This window comes from Chiloscyllium punctatum, chromosome 2, assembly GCF_047496795.1.
Source record: "Chiloscyllium punctatum isolate Juve2018m chromosome 2, sChiPun1.3, whole genome shotgun sequence".
Taxonomy (NCBI): domain Eukaryota; kingdom Metazoa; phylum Chordata; class Chondrichthyes; order Orectolobiformes; family Hemiscylliidae; genus Chiloscyllium; species Chiloscyllium punctatum.
In genome coordinates this window covers 126,367,924-126,391,322 of record NC_092740.1, presented here as the reverse complement: position 1 = coordinate 126,391,322, position 23,399 = coordinate 126,367,924, and the positions used below count along the sequence as shown (strand labels likewise).

Genomic DNA, 23,399 nt, shown 5'->3' with positions numbered 1-23,399 from the left:
CTACTTAGCAAAGCTTTTCGTCTTGCACTTATCAGAAACACAAGAAACCAAATGTAGAAAGGGAACACCAATTTATACAGAAGGATAAGAGTGTGCACATTGGTTAGACTAAGGCTGGTGTGGATATGCAAAGGGAGCTGTTAACTGGTTAAACCTATTCCTGTTGGGAAAGCCCTTCAGCTCTAATCAGTTCTATCTCCATGGTTACTTAGGCTATTCACTTACTTCATTAAATTTCCCAGGACTGGAGGAACACTTTCATTCCAGTTTGCTGCTGCCAACTGTCTTTAATAGCTATTCAATTAGCCTCATGGCACTGTCCAACGACCTCCCTCATTGCTGTGTAACAACTTCTCCTTTTCAAATAGGTAGTCAATTCCCCAGAAGGCTTTTGAATTATATGAGACCTAACTCCAATGGAGGGTGAAGCCAAGAGGTTTTAATCTACACAGATAATCCCAAAATTGTACAGTAATTCAATCAACTGTGAATTTGATCTGGGATTAGGAACTGTGGCAGAAGTTACATTCATTTATACGTGTCATTTTTAGTAAAGGAAAATGTTGCAGATCAGAAAATAAACTCAATTTCAATTTTCTATGTCGGGGGAGGTTTTGGCATTCACCTGTCCTACACTGGCTCCCAGTCTATAATACGTCCTTTCAAATTCAGATACTGAATTTTAAATCCCTGCAAGTCTTACCTCTCCCTGCTTCTGTAATCACCTCCAGCCTTACCAATCCTCCAAATACGTGCACTTCACAACTCCATAGCCCCCTGCATATCCCAATTTACTTTACCACTGTTGCCCACGCTTGGGTTCCAAGCTTTAGAATTCCCTCCACAAACCTCGTCACCTCCTTTTCTTCATTTAAAATAACCTTAAAATCTACCTCTTTGACCAAGATTTTGATTGTCTGCTTTAATATCACCGCATTTGGTTGGGTATATTGATTTTCCTTTCAAAAGTTGCTCTTAAGTGTCTTGGGAAGTTTTATCATGTTAAAAGGTGTTATATCAATACATTTGTTGTTTCCGCGAAAATGGAATAAAGCAGGCCTAAAAAAGAATGGGAGGTCAAACAGATTCACTGGCTCTCATGCACTGTTCGATATCCAGCATTATCCCACCAGTCAGGCAACAGTTACTGAGTAAGAAATTTACATACCCAGTACTATTATCGAAATAGTATTGTCTCTCTGCTGGTTTATTCTGTACCTCCTTAAGAGAAGATACTGCTTTGTAATCCTCTACACTGTGAGCTGTTGAGTTTTGTCTTTGGTAGATGTCAGCTATGACTTGGAAAGTAGTGGCTTGAGGATAACAGAGACCAATACGGATCCAATCCTCTCTGTGGAAAAAAAAGACACGCAAATTAAAATAAAACGTGTACATCTAAAAATATCATTTGTGGAGAAAATTCTTTTTTAGGTTACCACGGTCACTCAGCAACAGCTTGACCCTAGTTCAGCACTAAGTTAAAAATTTCAGTCAAAACGAGGGAACCAAAAGAATGTGCAACATAAGGAGAGCTTGTTGTGCCATTTGACACACTTTATTTTATGCAAGACGTCAATGCAACTGCATTGCCTGAATCTGTGACTAACTGCAGTTCAACTTCATGGAGTGTGACATATCACAATGAGTCTCATTGGTGAGACATTGACCCCAGTCTTTAGTTCCAAAATGTTTACTCACTGACATTGTCAGACAATAAAAACACAGCGAGGGCAATCAGACTTCACAGAGCTCACAAGTAAACAAGAGGAAAGACAGAGAAGGTAATGGGAGTGAATTAGTGTCAAGTCAGGGAAGGAAAGGTTGGATTAGTGTTTAAACAAAAAAAACAAACCGAATGGAACAGCGAGAAAAGCATTAAGAAAATTAATCTTTGTAATTTTTAGTTGGGATGCTGTGTTTGTTGTCACCATGTCTGTAGGGGCTGCAGTCACTGGGCATGCAGCTACACTGCCTGTGTCATCATTGTCAACGATGCTGCAGGTACCAGACTGCATCAGAAAAACACTAACCATTAACTTATTCTAAGGCAGAAAGTAGTGTATTTAAAACTTGAATACACATTCAAAGCAGAGCCAGAAGGTGGCAGCAATCTAAGTGGGCCTGGACTTTCCAATGGCCAGACAGTTGTTATCCCAACATGGATGGCAGTTGAACATTCGGATGCCGTGCGATCCCTGTGGTAGCAGACACGGAGGGAATTGCTCTGGAGTTTAGAAGATTTGCTGAACAATTCCTCTCTATTTCTGGAACCTTGCAAAAGTATCCATTTAATTTGGAGGGTTCTGCTCCAATGATTAGTTACCCAGGAAGTGTTAGAAGATTAAAAATCTGGTCTAACTCTTAGGTAACTATTGAACTGACCCCACTAACTCACCACTCACCTACCGGGGCCTATAACTAAATCACCACACTCCCCCAAAGTGTTTTTAAAAGAAACGTACTACCTCCAAGTATGATACTAGAGACATACTGCACACAGCAGACCCTTCGGTCCACCTTGTCCATACCGACCAGATATCCTAACCTAATCTAGTCCCACTTTGCCCATAACCCTTCCTATTCATATACCAATCCAGATACCTTTTAAATGTTGTAATGATACCAACCTCCACCACTTCCTTTGGCAGCTCATTCCATACACAATCCACCCTCGGCATGAAAAGTTCCCCCTCGTAAATCTTTCCCTTTCACTTTAAACTTATGCCTTTTAGTTCTGGAATCCCCTATCCTGGGTAAGAGACCTTGCCTGTTTATCCTTTCCATGCCCATCACGATTTTATAAACCTCTATAAAGGTCACCCGTCAGCCTCTGACACGCCAGGGAAAATAGTCCCAGCCTTTTCAGTATCTCTCCATAGCTCAAGCCCTCCAACCTTGGCAATATCTTTGTAGATCTTTCCTGCACCCTTCCAAGTTTCACAACATTCTTGCTGTAGCGAGGAGACCAGATTTGAACACAGTATTCCAAAAGTGGGCCTAACCAATGTCCTGTACAGCCGCAACACAACTTCCCAACTCCTATTCTCAGTGGTGTGATCAATAAAGGCAAGTTTGTGAATTGAAATTGTTCATCTTGTTGACCATGAGATTATTTGATTTTCTTTAAATTATTGTTTTGGGATGGGAGTGTCACTGGTGAGGCTGTTATTAGTTGGTCATCACCCTTGAACTATGCAGCTTGCAAGGCAATTACGAACCAACCACCTCACACGGCATCTGGAGTCACATGCAATACAGCAGATTGCTTTCCTCAAAAGGGGATTTAGCATAGCAGATAGATTTTCCCCCACATTCCTGATTTTTTTTAAAAGCAGAGTTAACATTCCAGCAGTTATCATGATAGAATTTGAACCCACAACACCAGATTATTAGTCTGAGCCTCTGGATTACTAGTGGATAATTAATGTGGCAACCCAGAAAAATCACAAAAAATATACAGGAGGTTGAGAGGTAGATGCTGTTTGTGTGTAAATAAATCATGGAATGAAGAAAATAAAAAAAAATCAACCAACAAGTTCTGGAAATACACAATTGAGGGTATATCTCCTCACTGGCCAATGTACTCATTAACCATTCACAGACATTATTATTTCCATGCACAACTTGGTCCCAAGTTTTAAAAAATAAGTTAGAGTAAGACAAACGTCCAAACATTTCCTCACTGTGTTATGGTACATAGCAACTGTAAAGTAACAACTGTCTCTTAAGGTATTTCATGAAGTGCATGTGAAATCACAGCTTACTTATTGAAGTTTATAAGATACAGAAAGGTTTCCTCTGGTGCACGGCCATTCCAGTGAATTGTGTAGCCTTTCTGGAGCATCACTACAGGCTGGTATTGCTGGAAGTCTGCTCGCTGGTTGATGCCACGTAGAGTCATAGGATTGTTGGAATATTCATCTCTTACAATGGTCATGGTTAGATTTTGAGGTCGACGGGTTTGTACGTAAACCTGTTACAAGGAATTACAATATCACCATCAACATTAAAACCAATGATCAGGAAATTCACCATCATCGTCCTATCACTTCCAAAACCCCTTGTTCAACTTCTACAAGCAAAGGAGGACCTTTGTGAGTATGAGACGGGAGATCATCATTTTTATTTTGCTCTGTTTACCATGGAGTTCAGTCACTGAAAATACTTACAAGAGGCAGCCAATGTACTTTTGTCAGAAGAACATTAAAATTTATTATATTAAAGTAAAACTATGTTATACTAAGTAAGAACAATTTGAGAAAAAGCTCATTCCACACATCAGAAAAGAAAATTCAACCCTTTTACCCTCAACAATAACCTTACAGCAAAAGGTAATCTCTGTCTCCTCTTTAAAGCTCCTTGGTCTGTTGGCACAACTGTACTTGTCTTAGACTCATAGAAATGTACAGCACAGAAACAGACCCTTCGGTCCAACCCGTCCATGCCGACCAGATATCCCAACCCAATCTAGTCCCACCTGCCAGCACCCGGCCCATATTCCTCCAAACTCTTCCCATTCATATACCCATCCAAATGCCTTTTAAATGTTGCAATTGTACCAGCCTCCACCACTTCCTCCAGCAGCTCATTCCATACACGTACCACCCTCTGTGTGAAGAAGTTGCCCCTTAGATCTCTTTTATATCGTTCCCCTCTCACCCTAAACCAATGCCCTCAAGTTCTGGACTCCCCACCCCAGGGAAAAGACTTTGTCTATTTATCCTATCCATGCCTCTCAATTTTGTAAATCTCTATAAGGTCACCCCGCAGCCTCCGATACTCCAGAGAAAAAAGCCCCAGCCTGTTCAGCCTCTCCTTATAATGCAAATCCTCCAACCTTGGCAACATCCTTGTAAATCTTTTCTGAACTCTTTCATTCAGCAAATTTCTGCATTAATCCAATGCTATCTCCTTTAGCTAATGAATCCTCCAGAGAGTCTTTAAGAAACCTCAATTCTCTTATTATTTAATGTATATTCTTTAAATTCAGGTCTTCAACAGGTTTCTGTTTGTGAAGCATTCTCCTATTCACTTTTAGCCTACTCGGGACAACTTCTCAGTGCAGGTTGTTTCGGAAACCCCTAAGTAACAATACTTCTGCTATTACAGACCTTTTCTCTCTGAATGAAACTTGCACACGGCATTTGTAAATGAACTTACTTCTGTGTGTCTGCTTTTGTCATTGGACAGTCTGTCGTTGGGTAACAGCCCAATTTCTTTTCTCTCTCATACCTTTCCTTTTCTAATGCACTAAACTATTCACCTTCAGCTCCAAGACTGTGAACTCTGATTAAAAATACATGTGCAAATTTTGTACATTCTGACATCATGACAGAGCAAATCTAATATGAAACTAAAAACCATGCCCCCCATCATCTTTAACACAAAGAATATAGAAATACAAGTCAAACTTAAAGTTCTACATCACTCCCTCACTTCAGAACTTAAGATGGTGAGATCATGAGAGACATGGATAGGGTAAAAATCAACTAGGAGAAAGTGAGGACTGCAGATGCTGGAGATCAGAGATGAAAAATGTGTTGCTGGAAAAGCACAGCAAGTCAGGCAGCAGAAGGGCTTATGCCCGAAACGTCGATTCTCCTGCTCCTTGGATGCTGCCTGACCTGCTGTGCTTTTCCAGCAACACATTTTTCAACATGGATAGGGTGAATGCACTTAGTCTTTTTCCCAGGGTTGGGGAATTGAGGACTAGAGGGCATCAGTTTAAGGTAAGAAGGGAAAGAATAAAAGGGAACCCGAGGGCAACTTTTTTAGACAGTGGGTGATATGCATATGGAATGAGCTGCCAGCAGGTATATTGACAAAGGCATTTTGACAAATACCTGGATATTTGGAAGGAACCTGGATAAAGGTTTAGAAGGATATGGGCCAAGTGCAGGGAAATGGGGTTAGCGTGGATGGGCATTTTGGTTGGCATGCAGCGGTTTGGCCCAAAGGGCCTATCTCAGTGCTACAGGACTCTGATGCTATGTTGAACAATAATATATTATGAACGTTCATCACACTTGCTCATGGCACACCAACACTCTGCTACATGGAGACTGTCCACCTATCAGCAGGAAGGTTTTATATAAGAAAAGGTAGATGGGGAGGGGTCTTTGGCATGGTGACATGCTCCCTTATGGCCCCGATGATTTCCCCAAAGGAGTTCTACTCCCAACAGTGTAAATAACATTTTCCATCCCTCCCTGCTGTACATTACATGTCTCTAAACTGCCTCAGGAGTGGTAACTCTCCTGGTGTCATTCCGGAGTCGCTAGCACTCTGGCTGGGTTCACAACTCTTGAGGTGGTGGGGGGGGGGATTAAAATCGAGAGAGCAGTTACCTACTTGCTGCTGGTAAAATTAGACCTTCAGCCCAACATCCTCCAAAGCAGGCTCACCACCCACCTCTGATCCCTGCAATGGGTTCCTTGCCACCTCTGAAAAATTCCAATCCAAGTGCCATTTGAGAGTCAGTGAACTGACTCGGTCTAAGTAAGAGGTTTTGTAAGTTTAGCTCCCCTTTCAGGCATAGGAATATAAAAAAATCTAGGCTTAGATTGCTGCACTGAGGGAGTGCTGCACAGAACAGGACTATGTCCACATGGACCTTCTCAGGTCAAAGTAAAAGATCAAGTGACTCTCTTTTGAAGTGGAGGAGGGGAAATCTCCCTGGCATCCTGACCAATTGAATCACTAACAACAGATTTTCAGATCATTATTATGTTGTTTGTGGGAGCTTGTGGTGTATAAATAACACTCCCTGCTCTCTCAATAACTAACTGTGATCGCGATCCTCCTCCAAAGTCGGAGTTAAGTCCAGAAAGCTCCAGTTTGTTTCTCACCTTGCACTGCTTACTTCATGCTGATAGTGGGGGCCAATGGTGAGAAAACCTTCCCTTCCCCGGTCTGTAGCTCTGACACATGAACTATTTATCGCCCTTTTATTGTGCCAATTAAAATAGAGCTTGGCTGATCGTCATGGTGACGTTTCATTGCTGTTCCACTGGATTATATAACTTGAAGAGTCTGCAATTAACGGGGGAATTCCAGTGACTGCTTCCCTTCATCTTGCATCAATGTGGTCTTCACCAGTTTCCTCATTTCCCCTTCCCCCACCTTACCCCAGTTCCAACCTTCCAGCTCAGCACCATCCCCATGACCTGTCCTACCTGTCAACCTTCCTTCCCACCTATCCACTCCACCCTCCCCTCCGGCCTATCACCTTTACTCTGACCTCCATTCATCATTGCACTCTCAGCAACCTTCTCCCCAGCCTCACCCTCCTCCCATTTGTCTCTCCACCCCTGAGGCTCCCAGCCTCATTCCTGATGAAGGGCTTTTGCCCGAAATGTCATTTTTCCTGCTCCTTGGATACTGCCTGACCTGCTGTGCCCTTCCAGCACCACTCTAATCTTCATCTTGTACTGCCCACTCCATCTCAATTCTATGGATTTCTTACAGCCAACTGAATGAATTATGCCTCTGAATGAAGGCAGAGCCACCTTACTCCAACCTGTTCTCTTTCTTAATCACTTAAGAGATAAAACAAAAGAACGGCAGACAGGCAGGAGGCTGGAAGAACACAGCAGGCCAGGCAGCCTGGCTTGTTGTGTTCTTACAACCTTCTTCATAATCGTGTCAAGTTGTTGGAATGTCCAGTATTGTTCTGTGGGATAAAACTCCGCATTAAAAAATGAACAATTGAATTAACTGTCTCCTCAACACAAGTAACCATGTTTGACTCAAAATGCGCAGCTTGTGTGTAGTGCAAACATGCCATTCCTTTGCAACAAGGAGAAAAAATCCAAATCTGGTCTCCCTCACGCGAATAAACTTAGCTCAATGGGGGATGACTCACAGCAGAGCAAGATAAAACATACAAATATAGAAAATGGGTACAGGAGTAGGCCATTCAGCCTTTCAAGTCTGCTCTGTCATTCAATACAATCATTACTGATCATCCTACTCAGTACCCTGTTCTTGCTTTCTTCCTGTGCCCTTTGACCCCTTAGCCTTGAGAACAATATCTAATTAATTGCGATGAGTAATGACTGTGGGTTCAATTCCCACTCAGGAGACATAGCACGTACTCAAGGCTGAACACTCCAAAGCAATACCAGGGGACTGCTGCACTGTCACATGTGTAATTGTTTGGACTAGATGTCGAGACCTTCCCTATTCCCTCAGATGAACGTAAAAGATCACACAGGCACTATTTCAAAGGCCAGCAAGAGAGTGTCTTCACCAGTATCCTAGCTAATACAGTTGCCTTAACCAACAACACTAAAAATGTACAGACTACCTATTCGTTAGTGGGAGCTTGCTGCATGTATATTCGCGACCACGTTTCTGACATGAAAGCAACGATGACACTTCTAACATAAGCATTAGCTGACTGCTCATTAGCAAGTCTCTAGCTCAGGAAAGATGCTTTGAGGTACAGGTTTCCCTGTCATGCGAAAGTCAGGCGTTCCTATGAAATGTTTCGCAAGCCATAAAGCGAAGAAGCAATGGACTTGATTTTGTAAAAGTGAAAATCCTCTTCGGATTTCTTTCGGTTAGCGAAAACACGTACTAACGTAGGTCTTTCGGAAAAGCGAAGCAGCGTAAACTTTCAAAACGTGGGCGACACGTGTGCACATTTCGAAATGATGTCTCCTGCCCCGCTCTCCCCCCCCTCCAAGCCTCAGCCTCTTCTTACCTGAGCGTATTTTCCGCTGCAAACTGAACCAAACCAGGATGTGACATTCTCGCAGCTGGGATGCTGGATCAGGAAATTATCCATGCGGCCTACGTATGTGTCTCTGTAGCCCGTCACAGATCCATCAATGTCATGGAACACAGCATTCTTGTCACCATCGAGATCACAGGCCTCAAACCACGGGCCCGGTTTGCCAAAGAAAACCTTCAAGGACACCTAAGGGGCAAATATAAATTAAAAATGTTGTGGACTTTACTGTGACTATTGGCATGTTGCAAGATATTATCCTTTGGTTACATAGTCCTCTCTGCTTTAGGTGTAAATCAAGTTAGTTCAATCATGCTGCTGGCAGCTAAGCAGGTCTTTATCAATGCAACACACAACAGAGATACAGGAGTGAAGAAGGGATGAAGTCATTTCAGAAATTAAGGACAGACGAACTTGGAGAAACATCTCTGGAATTCCTAACATCGATTTATATGAAGTTTGAATAATTTGAAAGATTACTCTGTGTGCAGGTATTGCGTTCAGGTACAATTCAATAACAGAAGAACCCACTGGATTTCTTTATACAGACTACAATGTTACCTGCAACGTGCATTCTGAAAGGGCAGTGGCAGCTGCATCAACAGCAGCATTCAAGAATAAATACACAAAGGAAAGATAATTGTAAAGTAATGGAAAAATAACAGGGGAGTGAGTAAAACATAGCTCCTTGAAAGTGGAGTCGCAGGTAGATAGGATAGTGAAGGCGGCATTTGGTATGCTTTCATTTATTGGTCAGAGTATTGAGTACAGGAGTTGGGAGGTCATGTTGCAGCTGTACAGAACATTGGTTAGGCCACTGTTGGAACATTGCGTGCACTTCTGGTCTCCTTCTTATCGGAAAGATGTTGTGAAACTTGAAAGGGTTTAGAAAAGACTTACAAGGATGTCACCAGGGTTGGAAGATCTGAGCTACAGGGAGAGGCTGAACAGGCTGGGGCTGTTTTCCCTGGAGCGTTAGAGGCTGAGGGGTGACCTTATAGAGGTTTACAAAATTACGAGGGGCATGGATAAGATAAATAGACAAAGTCTTTTCCCTGGGGTCGGGGAGTTCAGAACGAGAGGGCATAGGTTTAGGGTGAGAGGGGAAAGATATAAAAGAGACCTAAGGGGCAACGTTTTCACACAGAGCGTGGTACGTGTTTGGAATGAGCTGCCAGAGGAAGTGGTGGAGGCTGGTACAATTGCAACATTTAAGAGGCATTTGGATGGTTATATGAATAGGAAGGGTTTGGAGGGATATGGGCCGGGTGCTGGCAGGTGGGACTAGATTGGGTTGAGATATCTGGTCGTCATGGACGGGTTGGACTGAAGGGTCTGTTTCCATGCTGTATATCTCTATTACTCTATGAGTAAAACTGAATGGCTATTTCAAAGAGTCAGCACATGCATGATGGATTAAACAGCCTCATTCCTTACTGTGTCAGTCTATGACCTGAGACGTCCCCAATTTTCATTCAGAATTCCACCAGGAGATGTCCCAATGTTCAATCATTTACTACACTGCCTAACACATGACTGCGCAGAATAGACGATGCTAATTTTGGTCAATAAGTGGTAGCTGATCCCATTGCAGCCAATGATGAGAGGGTGAAAAGGAGTAAATCTGTTTCCATCGCTCAACTGAAGTTGGAAAGAAATTAAAACAAGCCAACCTCCACTCCTCACCTCTATCAATGCTCCACATCTCCCTGTGTTGTACTGAGGGAGCCCTACTCTGCCAGAGGTGCCACCTTCAAGAAACAAAGTTAAACCAAGTCCCCACAATAATTTACCCTATGGACATCACACCAGATTCAGACCCAGCAGTGACTAACTACGCAGTAAGTTGACCTGCTAAAATCCACCACCTGCAACTCTATGGTTGCAGTCCTAGAGGGAGGTTGAGACCTGTGGAATGGTTAGACTGGAATTCAGACTTTCCTGGCAAGATTGGAGTGTGAGTGCGAGAGTGTCTGTGTGTGGTGTTGTGGAGTAGGGTGGGGGGAGCAGAAAATTACTATGATCCAAAACACATCATTGTGATGAACAAGACACTAGGACAGTGGAAAACAAGTAACAACTAGCTTTGTGGTAATCATTCCACAAGAATGGCAGACAGCCATTTACAAACCCAAATACAATTCTGACAACACCCCGGCCTGAGGCACAACAAAACTGTTTATGATAACACTACCTGTTGATTCTAGTAATTATTCTTGAGTTCTACAATACTCTAAGATCCCCACACAATCTCCGTTCTCCCTATCTCCGTGACTTCTGCCAGTCCTATAACCTCCCAGCAGATCTGAACTCCTTCAGTTAATCTCTCTGAAGCATCTCAATTTCCTTTGTTTGACCAAAGGAAGCCACGTTTACAGCTGCCTTGGCTCCAAGCTCTGGAATTCCCTTCCTAAAACTCACTGTCTCTTTCTTATTTCAAGAACTGCAATAACACCCTTAAGGTACGTGGGGAATCATTCATTATTCTCTTCTATGGTGCTTGTGGAGTATGGGTCCCCTTGGTAACATGTGATGGTAGTGTCCCTGCCTCTGAGCCAGGAGGCCTGGGTTCAAGTCCCACCTGCTCCAGTAGTATGTATGTCTCTCAACAGGTTAATTAGAACACATAAAATAAACAACAGACCCAGTGGCAATAACAGATTTTTTAAAAAGTCATGATGATTTGGTGTTGGGTGACGACTGTTTGGTTGTGTGATAGCACTTCAGGGGTAGAAGGGGATCACCTCATGGATGAGTTGGGCTGAAGGTTTCTGTTTCCATGCTGTATGACTCTGACTCTGCAAAACGTCATCCTCTTGACCGCTTGCGGGGCCCTGACTTTCAGCATAAGACTTTAACCTGCCCAGCAACCCAAAGTCAAAATCTTATGATGGACTGATAGATATTGTAGGCGATAATTATGACTCCAAACCATTGCAGAGTTTAACACAGCAAGTAGACTTTAGGGGAACCAGTTACTGAATTCATGACGAGATTGCAAAAATTGATGGAACATCAAGCATGGGTGAGCATTTTGGAAAAATGTTAAATCGATCGCTTTGTTTGTAGCATTAATAATATCACAGCCAAAGGATGCTACTGACTGAACCAAATCTGGAACTTAAGAAAGTCACAACACTAACTCAGTCTGGTGAAAACACAGAAAAAGTGGCTCAGGAGATTCAGCGATCCATATCTGGTACTGTCCTCAGCCAAGGGCAACTCCCACACTGCAGCGTCAACGCCCCCATGGATAACACTCATGGTTCCTGTTCATTGCCACAGAAGGGCAATTGGAGTCAGAGGCTGCAAGGTTCCAAAACTGGACGGGAAGTTTCTCCACAACACAGTGAGGAGCAAGAACATCCATGCTGCACTCGTAGTCACAGGATCCACCTCAGATAGGGCTATCAAAATGGGTGAAACATGTACTGCCAGGTAAAAGGGTAAAGTCACCTCAAGACAAGGCTTTGCAAGTAAACCAGCCCGAAGATGAGGAACTGCTACAGCTAAATTATATCACTACTCCCAAAAATGTAGCCCCAATTAAAAGGTGTCCATTCAGGTAAATGGCCACCACTTAGACATGTACAGGTACCGCTGTATTTTTGTTGGGGAGTAAACCTTTAGAAACTCCAATATGGCATCTTGCCTTTAAGCCTGTGAGACATCAAGGTTAGATTGGTTACACATCATCTCAACCACTGTCACCCCAGTTACACATTACCACAAACAGTTCAACTCCTCTTAAATGGTGGCACAAGGGCCAGGTCACAATCTTTGGGAAGGGACTGGTTACAGGCAATCTGCCTGGATTGGCAACAGAACTTTAAAGTAGGTATCGACGATCTGTATGAAACCGCTGGGAAGTATCCTCAAAAGTTCCCAGAGGGATTCATTAGGATAAAAGGCATGGGGGCCATGTAGACCCAGAAGCTCGACATAAATGCTTCACGGCACAACTAGATTCCTATGCACCAGAGTAAATGTGTGTTACAATGCCTAGAGGAACTTGGCAATACCCCCAGTACCATTTGCTGAATGGGCCACACCATTAGTCCCAGTTGTAAAAACTGACAACTCTGTCGCTGTGGAGATTATGACTTGACAGTCAACAGGTTTCCCTCAGACAGACAGATACCCTACTCCACACATAGAAAACTTTATGAGAATCTGGCTGGGGGTCACTTACTTTCTGAATTGAATATGTGCCATGTCTACTCCCAACTGGAACTCAAAGGGTCATCCAGGATGTACACCGCTGTCAATGCTCACAGAGGATTGGAGGAGTACACTCACTTGCCTTTTTGGAGTCGCTAGCTGGTGCCAACTTTCAAAGGGCAATGGAGAGCATCCTCCTGGTGGTGCCCCGAGTGGCAGTCTATCTGGATGACATTTTCATCTCAGGAGCAACTACAAAGAAAATGTGGAGAGTTTGGAGGAGGTTTTATGGTGTTCTTCTGAGGCCAGCATCCAACTAAAAAGCAAAAAAGGTGTTCCAGGTGCATGAGCTATCTTGTGTATCGAGCTGACAAGGTTAGATTGTACCCTGTCAAAAAGAGGGTGAAAGCCATAAAAGAGGCTCCAACGCGGAGGAACATTACGGAGTCCATATATTTCCTAGGTCTCAAAAATCACTAGGGGGTGATGTGATCCATGTGATGAACCTCGGTGACAGCTCTCCAGGTATCCTGAGAGTTATCCTTAAATGGGATTAGTATTGAACAGTCGAAGCCAGGAAGAAGATCATTAAAACAAAACATATCAAACCCCTCCAGTGGGAACTCTCCACAGAGAGAACTCTTTATACAGACATGCCACCAAGCACAAGTACCCTATAGTGATTCTTTGACAGTCTTTACAAAAGAGTCTATACAGCTCTCAACTAGAACTTGAAAGCAACCAGAATGGGGCCCTCACAAAACCCAACAGGAAGCCCCATCATCACAGGAGCTGAGGGGGAGACCTTGGGCTCAGAGGGGAAGAATGTGATCAACACTTTTAGGCCCATGGGGAATCACTAATTAATCTCCCTGTGGAGCTCGTCGAGTACGAGTTCTTCATAAAGCAGACTCAGGTATATAAAAAAAGCAAATCCAAGTCCTTCTAATTCTCCCTATCTCTCCTCCATACTTGATTGGTTGCATTGTCTTTAATGAGCTTTGCATGTACATATTCAATTGGAAACACGTGATTTACTGATAATGGTTACTAGACAGAAAAAATATATATACCATGGTGATTCGGTGACGGAAATAAAAAAGTTGTTGGTGATAATATTTCTGGATACACTAAAAAAAACCAGACCCAAGGGTGCGTCTGCAAAACTGTCTGTCCTGGCCTGGGACTAGCCTATGTATATGATAAGACGAAATTGAGGACTGCAGATGCTGAAGATTAGAGTCAAGATTAGAGTGGTGCTGGAAAAGCACAGCAGGTCAGGCAGCATCTGAGGAGCAGGAAAATCGATGTTTCAGGCAGGAGTCCTTCATCAGGAATAAGTCATGGCTCTGTCTTGGAGTACAACAATAAATTATGTCTCTTTCCAGTCGGGCTTCCTGAGTTATTACAGAGACCTTCTCTATAACCTACCTGCTTGACCACATTTTTGATCACCTCTCCTAATGCAATTCTGTGAGCTATTTTGTTTGTGAACACTTTTATGATACACACTGGAACGTTTTACAATGTTAAAAAAAGTGCTATGTACATGCATGTTGTTGTTTTGTAATGATTTGGTCTGGTGATCTGATTTATAATATTCGTCAATATGCCAAAGAATTTTGTAAAATGCATGAATATTTCAAAAGAGCAAGTAACAAAATAAACCTACACTTTTGCCAAACTTCACTAGAGACAAACTGTTCTTTGGAGTCATTTGCCAGGGGTTCTTCAGAAAGAATCCAACAGCACTGGCGAATCGAACTGGTGTTGCCATGTAATTCTGGAAGGTTGTCTTGGTGACATGAATGGGACCATCATAAATCTGAAATCCTCGGATGGGGAATGTCCTGGTATAAAGCCAGAAGAGAATACGTGAAACCTTTGTGTAGATAGAAAAATAAGGTTCATTCTTGCTACCAAAATGTCAGATTTTTATCTGATATTATGTACAATGTGAAACCAAGAACATCAAAGGACTACATGATAGAACAGAGTTTGAGTACTGCTGGAAAAGAAGCGGGATATGCAGTCACAGCTTTTCATCTCGCACTCATCTGGACACATGCAAGAATTCCAAATTTCCATGGGAGCACCATGCAGAACAAATCATTTCCTTTGAAATTTGGCATTCTTGCATCTATCGAGATAAGTGCAAGATGAAAAGCTTTGATAACATGCCCCTTTTCAACAAAGCAACTAAGGAAGAAGGTAGGAGTTCATAATTGGCTTGTTAAAGTTGCAAACTCCCATATCTTGAAAGAACTGAATGAAACAATATCTACAAGCTATGGAAGATAACATACAATAGTGATCAGCAATTAACATTGGAAGAGAAACAGATTTGATATCCAGGACTTCATGCAAACTGAAGACGTTTGGTTAAATGAAGACTATTTTAATTATGTAACTAAAAGTAAAGAGAGATTGCATAAGATAGATGTGGTTTACCTTCAAAGGAAGCTTTTGACAGGGCATGTCATTAACTCTAAACAAGTTGCAGGAGTTAGTAGGCATAACATTGACATTATCGAGTTGAGAATAGGAAACAATAACAGGTGAATATTACAACATGATGAACTTAGACAGTATTTTCATATGCTGCCCTCAGCTTGGAGGAAGATTGTGGAACATTTTTGCTTAGGCATTCTTAGAACTTCACAGAATTTCATTGGACAAGAGAGCACAATCTAGAGCTTAGACATCAATTCTACCATGAGTTCTACATGCAGGAGTTGGAAATTCATCTCTTCAAGTCTGATTTGCAAAGTCTATGAGCTTATGGTTGATTGGATTTCCAATACCATGCCCCCACCTTAGTGGGGTTGTCTTGTTTAGGAAAGGGCACCAACCTCAGATTTAAAATTAATAATTGGATTAGCATCACCAAGATTTTGTGGGAGAGTGATGTCTGATGTCTCCCTTGAAAGCCCTAGTTCTGATTTTAGCATCACGTTGAAGATTCTCCAATCAGCAGAAACACATTTCTTTCTGTTCCAATCAATCCCTTTCCAAATCCTGACAGTTTTAAACCAACCAAATTAGCTCCAGTACTTAACCTTCTGCATTACAATGAGTACCAGCCTAGATCCATTGTTTCACACATTATCCAGTATTATTGTCATATAAGCACATGCTTATAGGGGTCAGACATTAATTAAAGAATCTTACTTGTCCCTTGGTAGTGTGCGATTTTTCCCATCAACCCCACCGACACCCCAGTATTTGTTTTGGCCTCCCTGAGATCCATAATTCCTGCTTTCTCCAACAAACAACGACTCAGAGATCTCTTGACTTGAACCTTCATCCTTTGGGAAGCTGCCATCACTATAAGAACACAGTTACTGATTAGGAAACAAGCATGAACATTAGCCTTCCGATTCTTTCAGCACTTTACGGTATGGATGCTATGGCATAGTGGTTAAAACCAAGGAGTCATAATCTGAATGTTCAGACTAACAATCTGCAGATAAGAATTCAAATCCCAAAAATGGTAGCTAAGAAATCCAACCGGATGAAATAAATCTGAAATGAAGAGCTTGTAAATGGTGTAAAATCCTCTTAAATTAACAACCGCTCTTTAGGAAACTACATCTACTGCCCTTACCTGATCTATCCTACAACTGACTCCAGGCCCAATATCATTGGACTCCTAGCTGCCCAAAGAAATGGCTTAGCAATCCATTCAGTTTAGGGATGTGAAATAAGTGCTGGCTTTCCTAGTGATGTCCATACCTTATAATTGAACAATTTAAAGAAAGCACAAAAATCCATAAAACAATAACACCCTGGTCCAAAAAGACTTGGGGTTTGAACATTCAAGAAAAAAAAACCAGGCAATACTGTATTGTTCTCAGAATAATTTATATATATCGATTGAACCTAGTTTGAAAATTGGTACTTGAAGCCCACCTTCCCAATGTTTGGGACTGATGTGCTGGGAAAGTGGGGAGGTGAAAAGAATTGCTCTTTGTTTGAAGAATGTAGCTCTATGTTACTATGCTGAGAATACAGTATTGTTCCTAGTGAAACCACTTTCCACTGTATAAAAGTATCCATAATGAAGGGTATAATAGCAGTCTCTCAGGAACTGACAGCATTAACAAGTTCAATGGGTGCTCAAATCAGAAACACCAACAAACATGTACTTACTGAAAGATAGCATCTGGCAGCCAGCCTATTAGTGGAATTACGCAGAGGGTGCAACACTGTTGAATCTTTAAGAAATAACTTAATTTGGTGAGCATTCAGTGTGCAATTCCTGCACCAGGAATAACATGATATTTTGACTTCTGCACTGTGCAGTTTATGTGCAAACCACCTGAAATAGACAGGAGGCTTACTGCAATTTCAACACTGCCTTTGTGAAGGATATCACTTTTCATTCACTGTGGATAAGCGTAGAAGATATAAGTTGTGGGATCTGTAATTTCTGAATTTGAAAACCTGCAGAAGCTGCAAACCCTCAGCCACTCCATCACAACAATGAAGAGGAACGATGGGAAGCTCCAACAAAGTGCAAAATGCAATAGCTAAAATGTGAATTGCTCTCTCCACGCACCAGACAGCTTCTCTTACCTAGCAAAGGACAATCCAATTCCATTATCAGAAAACCTGAAATATTAATGGAAAAATGATAAATACAGGTAATATTTTTTCTGGTGACAGAAACCTGACAGCAATGTTCCCTCTCAGATGTGTATGCAGCCTCATAGCACTTTGGAATATAAAGATCGCTAAGATCAACAGGTCTCACAACCTCATCATGATCCTCTCAGAATGAAAGTTAAGATGTTTAAAATGCAAACTGCACATGAGCAGAATGTCAACGCTCAAATGAATTTTAGCCTCTCCTGTGCAAAGAAACATTAATAGGGTAAATTGTCTGTTACATCCCCCACATTTAGCCACTCCAAAACCACTAGCTGTGCTTTCAACTGCCTAGTTCTTAAGCCTTGGAATTAATTCCCTCCATCTCTCTCCCCTGTTCGGATGTGGCCTTTGAAACCAACTCCATAGACTGAGCTTTTAGTTGTCTGTTTTAATAACTCCTTCAGTGGCTCAGTTTTAACAATGCTCCCACAAAGCACCTTACAACCCTGGATGCCAGATCCCTGTGAAAGGAGTGAAAGGGAAACGTGGCAATAAACAGTAACAGGCTTTGGAGAGCCTGACCACGGTTTCATCTGGAAGGCCTCAAAGTGAAGAGAATGTGGAATGGAATACCACATGGAGTGGTGGAGGAGGTGAATAGTGTGGAAGCTCTTAGGGGGAAGCTGGATGAACACGTGACAGAGAGAGGAATCAAAGGAGGGCGTGAAGTAAACGACCAATCAGAGGCAGATTGTGTGGAGCACAGACACTGTTGTGGATCAGTTAGGCCAAGTGGCCTCATTGGGTAGTGTACATTCAAAGTAAAAGCTTCTCATGCCTGCTAAGAAATGAGACACTGGACCCTCACATACCCAGAATTGCGAAATACAACATCGCCTCCTCGGACCCAAGCTCCATGGTCGTTGTTTTTGAACGCTATCAGCCTATCAATGACGGCAGCAACACGTGATTTCTGTGGGTCAGCATCTTGGTGAGGACGAAACCTGAACACAAAGAACAAAAGCTTAAAAAATCTGTTGGAAATGTACCACATACAGAATCACCCTGGAGCACGGCAATGGATCTACTCCTGTCAGAAACAAGTATTTGGATGCAGAGAATGGGGAAAGAATTAGGCACTGGAAAGTTGTGCTTCACTAGACCAAATAACTTGCCAAACAATCACGCCTCATTGACAGCATTACCGCCCATATCATAACAGGAAGCTAAACCAAGTCAGAATGGATTTCAGTGAAAAGAAAAGCATTTTCTCAGGAACGTGAATTTTGTGTTTGCCTGTGCCAGCTGTGGCTCAGTAGATAGCTATACTGCCTCTGTTTCAGCAGCTGTGGGTTCAAGACTCACTCCAGAACCTCAAGCAGAATATCTAGAAACTCCTGGCGCCAATATTGCCTTTCAGACAATAACAGTAAATCAAACTCCTGTCCAACCTCACAGGTGGACACAACAGATTTCACAGATATTATTTTGTAGGGGAGCAGAGAGGTTCTGTTCAGTTTTCCTTTAGTCCTCAACCAACAATATCAAACAGAAGCTGGCTGAAATGTGAGAGACATGTCACCAAAGCTTTCCAGTGTGCTCTCATCAGGACAAAAGCAAGAATGCCAAACTCAACCAAACAATCACTGCAATTTACCCTACATGGGGAAAAAAAGATGCCAACTGATTGGTTAGTAATTCAATTCAATTGGCCGAGGCAAGTGGGGAATCAGCCGCAAATGACAGACTTTCCAAGCTTCCTGATAATGCAGAAAGTTGCAAGGTTTGAATTGTTCTTTTTGTTTACAGAGGCCCTTGTGTCTGAATGTGTGTCACCTCTAGAAAGTATAAATGAACCATTACTGCAACTGATAGTCTTAAATAGGTTGCTAGAGTAGCTATTAACACATGCAGCACTCTGCATTGATCACAGAATCACACCTAACGTAGATGACCGGACAAATTATCTTTTCATTATTGCTGTTTGTAGGGCTTGCTTTATATAAATTGGCTATATTTCCTACTACAGCAGTGACTACATGTCAAAAAGTACTTAATAGGTTACAAATCACTATAAGACATCCTGAGGTTGTGAAAGGCACTATATAAATGCCAACCCATTCTACACACTGTGTAAATTCCTTTAATGCCGACATTACAGACAAATACATTTTCCACTTCAAAAAAAGATTAGTTCCTTGGCCAAAAGGTCAGTTCCTTGACTCACCTCGCACTGTTATCCAAACAAAGGTATTCCCTTGGATCATCAGCACTAGCATTGGTGATTTTCACTCCCTTGTCAATGAACAGTCCAGCCTAGCAGCAAAAAATCGATAAGAATTACAGCAAAGCTGCATGGACATTTTATCACGCTAATACATTACCCAGTATTCTCATATAAATTACAAAACTATCCCACAAGTTAATCTACGAGAGAATCCAGTTCATTACATAATCCACAACCACATCTATGGAAGTCCATGCATGTTTTACCTGCAATCTGCATCCAATCCAAAATCTGAACCGTAAATCCAAATAGAAAGGCAAGTGGGTAAACAAACTTGCTTCAGTAACAGGACAAAATGGTCAGAATGTTTAGTCGTTGGAATGGTTTACTCTTTACAGAGTTCTGGATCGGTCTTTAATGGAAACCATAGCAGGCTTCCCACTGTTGATATCCTGGCCAATATTTAACCCTCAACCAACATCAATGAAACAGAATACCTGGTGACTATTTCATTGCTGTTTGTCGGAAGATGTACATAAAATGTGCCATGTGTACTTCAATATAAAAGAATTCACTTTAAATTAAGGAAACATAATTGCTTGTAACACATTTTGGAGTCATGAAAGTTGCTATATATATATATATTATATATATATGCAAGTTATTTCTTTTATTTGCTTCGTCTCCATACACGATTATATGTGAATAATGGGGTTTGGTGGGGAAGAGAAGAGGTATTAAGTCTGAAGAAATTATTGCTAATCCTATCCCTGAGGTGACAAATTAAACAGTTGGAATTAGTTACATCAGAGAACAGGCGAAGCTCCAATGAACATTACCCTCTAACCTCAACTGTTCAGCAAAAAGGCAGTGGAGAGGGAAAGAGGATGAGGAAAGAACGGGGAGGAGAAAAGCAAACCAGAAAAGAATGTAAACACAATTCAAAGCAAAGAACAGTGAACAAAAACAAAAGGAATCAAAGAAATGTTGACAAAAATATACAATATGAATAAATTGACAGAAAAATTAGAATATGAAAATAGCCAGCGAGAACATGATGTTGAATACTCCTCATGTTTAGACAAGTCTTCAGAGGTCTACCTCTGGAAAAATAAATCATGGCCCAAATGTTTCTTTTAAAAAAAAGTGTATGTTCTAGCCAAGATTAATATCAGTAGCACATGGTTATTCACTAACCCGCTGAGCTCCAGTCTGTAACTCTGTAGTTTTACTTCAATGTTAGACAGAAACTCAAAAGAAAACTCCAGGCTTTAACTATTTGTGCTTTGTTAACAAGAAGCCACTTTCAATGGGAAGGACTGGAGGCTAATAATCCTGCAAGTTTAGCTTGGCCTCCAAAGGAATTGAAGTTTAATTTCCAGGACACTGCTGTAGACACACACACCACAGGGCATTGATGTGTTTAATTGAATTTGAACACTTTTGTTAGCCAATTGAGGATTGAGAAAATGAGTGCACTTGCCTGCTAGTTAGAATTATCCAAGTGGGGACAAGAGGCATACTTGCTTTCCAATAAAATGTGGGACCTCACAGATCATGACAATGGCCAGACAGGAGAATCAATATAAAGGGCAGGGGAGTGAGACAGCGGGACACAACAGGACATTAGCTGAAATCTTGAGGAATATAGTCAATCAACTGGAGGGTGAGGAGGATGCATGAGTATCAACCTCAGAAATAAAATACAACTTAATAGAAAAAGAAAAATGAAGTGATTCAAAGTGCAAACGTGGAAAGTGTGAATATGTGTGTCAATGAATCCTATCATTTAAATCCTAATATTACTTACATTAGGAGTTAAATTGACAAAGAAACAACAATGACATAAGGAAATATGATGGGATTCAGGAAAGCACTTACTTTGAAGTTCGAATGAACTCTGTTGTTGTAGAAAGTACCCAATGGAGTAAGTTCAGCTTTAGTTTCAGAGAACAACCCTTGGGAATCTCCTGTAGGAACTTTATGGAACAAGTACCATATTCCTGTATCCTAATGTAAATAATAAAATAGTGAGCTTACACAAATTTGTACAGGAAAGAAAGCTCAATTTGTTCTTACACCAAACACTGTGATTATTGATTAAATTTTTTAATCTACTTAACTTCTTAACATATCATATTGGTTTAAAAATAAGTACTTATTAAAGATTATTCTTCCTGAACTCTCTGGTAAATAAGAAATCGGAGCAGGGGTAGTTCATTCAGCTTATCAAACCCGATTGTGGCCTCAACACCACTTTCCTGCCTGTTTTCCATTACTCTTGACTCCCTTGTCAGTCAAAATCCTTGTCCAATTCAGCTTTGAATATATTCAATGGCTCAGCCTCTATGCGGTTTCCTGGAATTCTAAAGACTAATGATCTTCTCCATAAAGACATCCTGCCTCATTTCCAAATTAAATGGAAGATGTATTACTTTTTAAAAACAAGCCCCCTATTTCTAGATTCCCCTACAAGAGCTGAGGTCGACTTGGTAATTATCCTGAAGAAGGGCTGATGCCCAAAACGTCGATTCTCCTGCTCCTTGGATGCTGCCTGACCTGCTGCGCTTTTCCAGCAACACATTTTCAGCAATTATCCTGAACAGTCCTGTCAGGATCTTAGATGTTTGAATAAGGTCACCTCTCATTCTCTGAACTCCAATGAGTGGAGACCCAATCTGCTCAAGCTTTCCTCAAGAAAAATCCTGCATCCAGGAATCAGCTCAGTGAACTTTCTTCACTACATCCAATGTGAGTATATCATTCCTTGAGTGATGAGACCAAAACTCAGGACCAAATACACACTCAGATGTGGTCTAACCAAATAACATGCCAACATCAGCTGTGGAAAGAGATTTCAGCATCAAATATTTGCCCCCACAACTAAACAGATTTGGGAGAACTCAAAATTGTTTTTTTAATTCATGTTTGCTGGTGTCCAACTGTAATTGCCCTGGTGGTGGTGAGCTGCCTTCCTAAGTTGCTGCAGTCATTGTGGTGTAGGGACACCCAAAGTGCTGTTTGGAAAAGAATTCCAGGATTTTGAGGCAGTAACAGTAAAGGAAGAGTGATATAGTTCTGGGTCAGGATGGTGATCGACTTTGGAGTGGGAACATGCAGCTGCGGGGTTTTCCATGTATCTGTTTGCCTTGTCCCTCCAGGTAGTGGAGGAACTGGTGAGTTTGGAAGGTGCTGCCAGGGTCTCATCCTAAGTGAAATGTTGAGTGGTTCTTTTCCTGGGCAACAGTGGATCTCTATACCAGGCAGTGGACACTGATTTGCTGGATTCCTTCAACGAGGAGAAAGTGAGGACTGCAGATGCTGGAGATGTCAGAACCAAAAAGGATCGACATTTTAGGCATAAGCTCTTCATCAAGAAATGTCAACTCTCCTACTCCTCGGCTGCTGCCTGACCTGCTGTGCATCTCCAGCACCACCCTTTTCAACGTTGATTCCTTCAACTAAAAGTGAGAAATGGTTCTGCTTGAGATGAGGACCGTCTCATATTTGGGAGGGATGCTGGGGGTGGTGTGGTGTGGGGGCAGGCAGGAAATTCAGATTTTAAATGACTTATTTTTATTTCTCCCAGGAGATACATGACACTATTTCAGGTTAAAGAGTTTGTACTGGGACAGGCAAGTAGGTCATTCAAATTCATACATGCTTGCACAACTTTTCCCTTTC

The 23,399-nt window shown here is 41.8% G+C and overlaps 1 protein-coding gene across 4 annotated transcripts in view; it reads right to left on the bottom strand.

Annotated features, from left to right (window-relative positions):
• The window catches only part of cemip2 (cell migration inducing hyaluronidase 2), an 89,572-nt gene that overhangs the window by 12,861 nt on the left and 53,312 nt on the right, over positions 1 to 23,399 (bottom strand). For 3 of the 4 annotated variants that reach the window (XM_072588171.1, XM_072588162.1, XM_072588187.1), the window contains 9 exons: positions 21,597 to 21,725; positions 19,716 to 19,804; positions 18,361 to 18,492; positions 17,474 to 17,509; positions 16,067 to 16,222; positions 14,568 to 14,745; positions 8,708 to 8,923; positions 3,765 to 3,973; positions 1,169 to 1,351 (listed from right to left, as the gene is read on the bottom strand). In XM_072588171.1, the coding sequence (XP_072444272.1) occupies positions 1,169 to 1,351; positions 3,765 to 3,973; positions 8,708 to 8,923; positions 14,568 to 14,745; positions 16,067 to 16,222; positions 17,474 to 17,509; positions 18,361 to 18,492; positions 19,716 to 19,804; positions 21,597 to 21,725 (1,328 nt within the window). The remainder of the gene's footprint in view (positions 1 to 1,168; positions 1,352 to 3,764; positions 3,974 to 8,707; positions 8,924 to 14,567; positions 14,746 to 16,066; positions 16,223 to 17,473; positions 17,510 to 18,360; positions 18,493 to 19,715; positions 19,805 to 21,596; positions 21,726 to 23,399) is intronic. The other variant, XM_072588180.1, reaches the window with a different exon arrangement.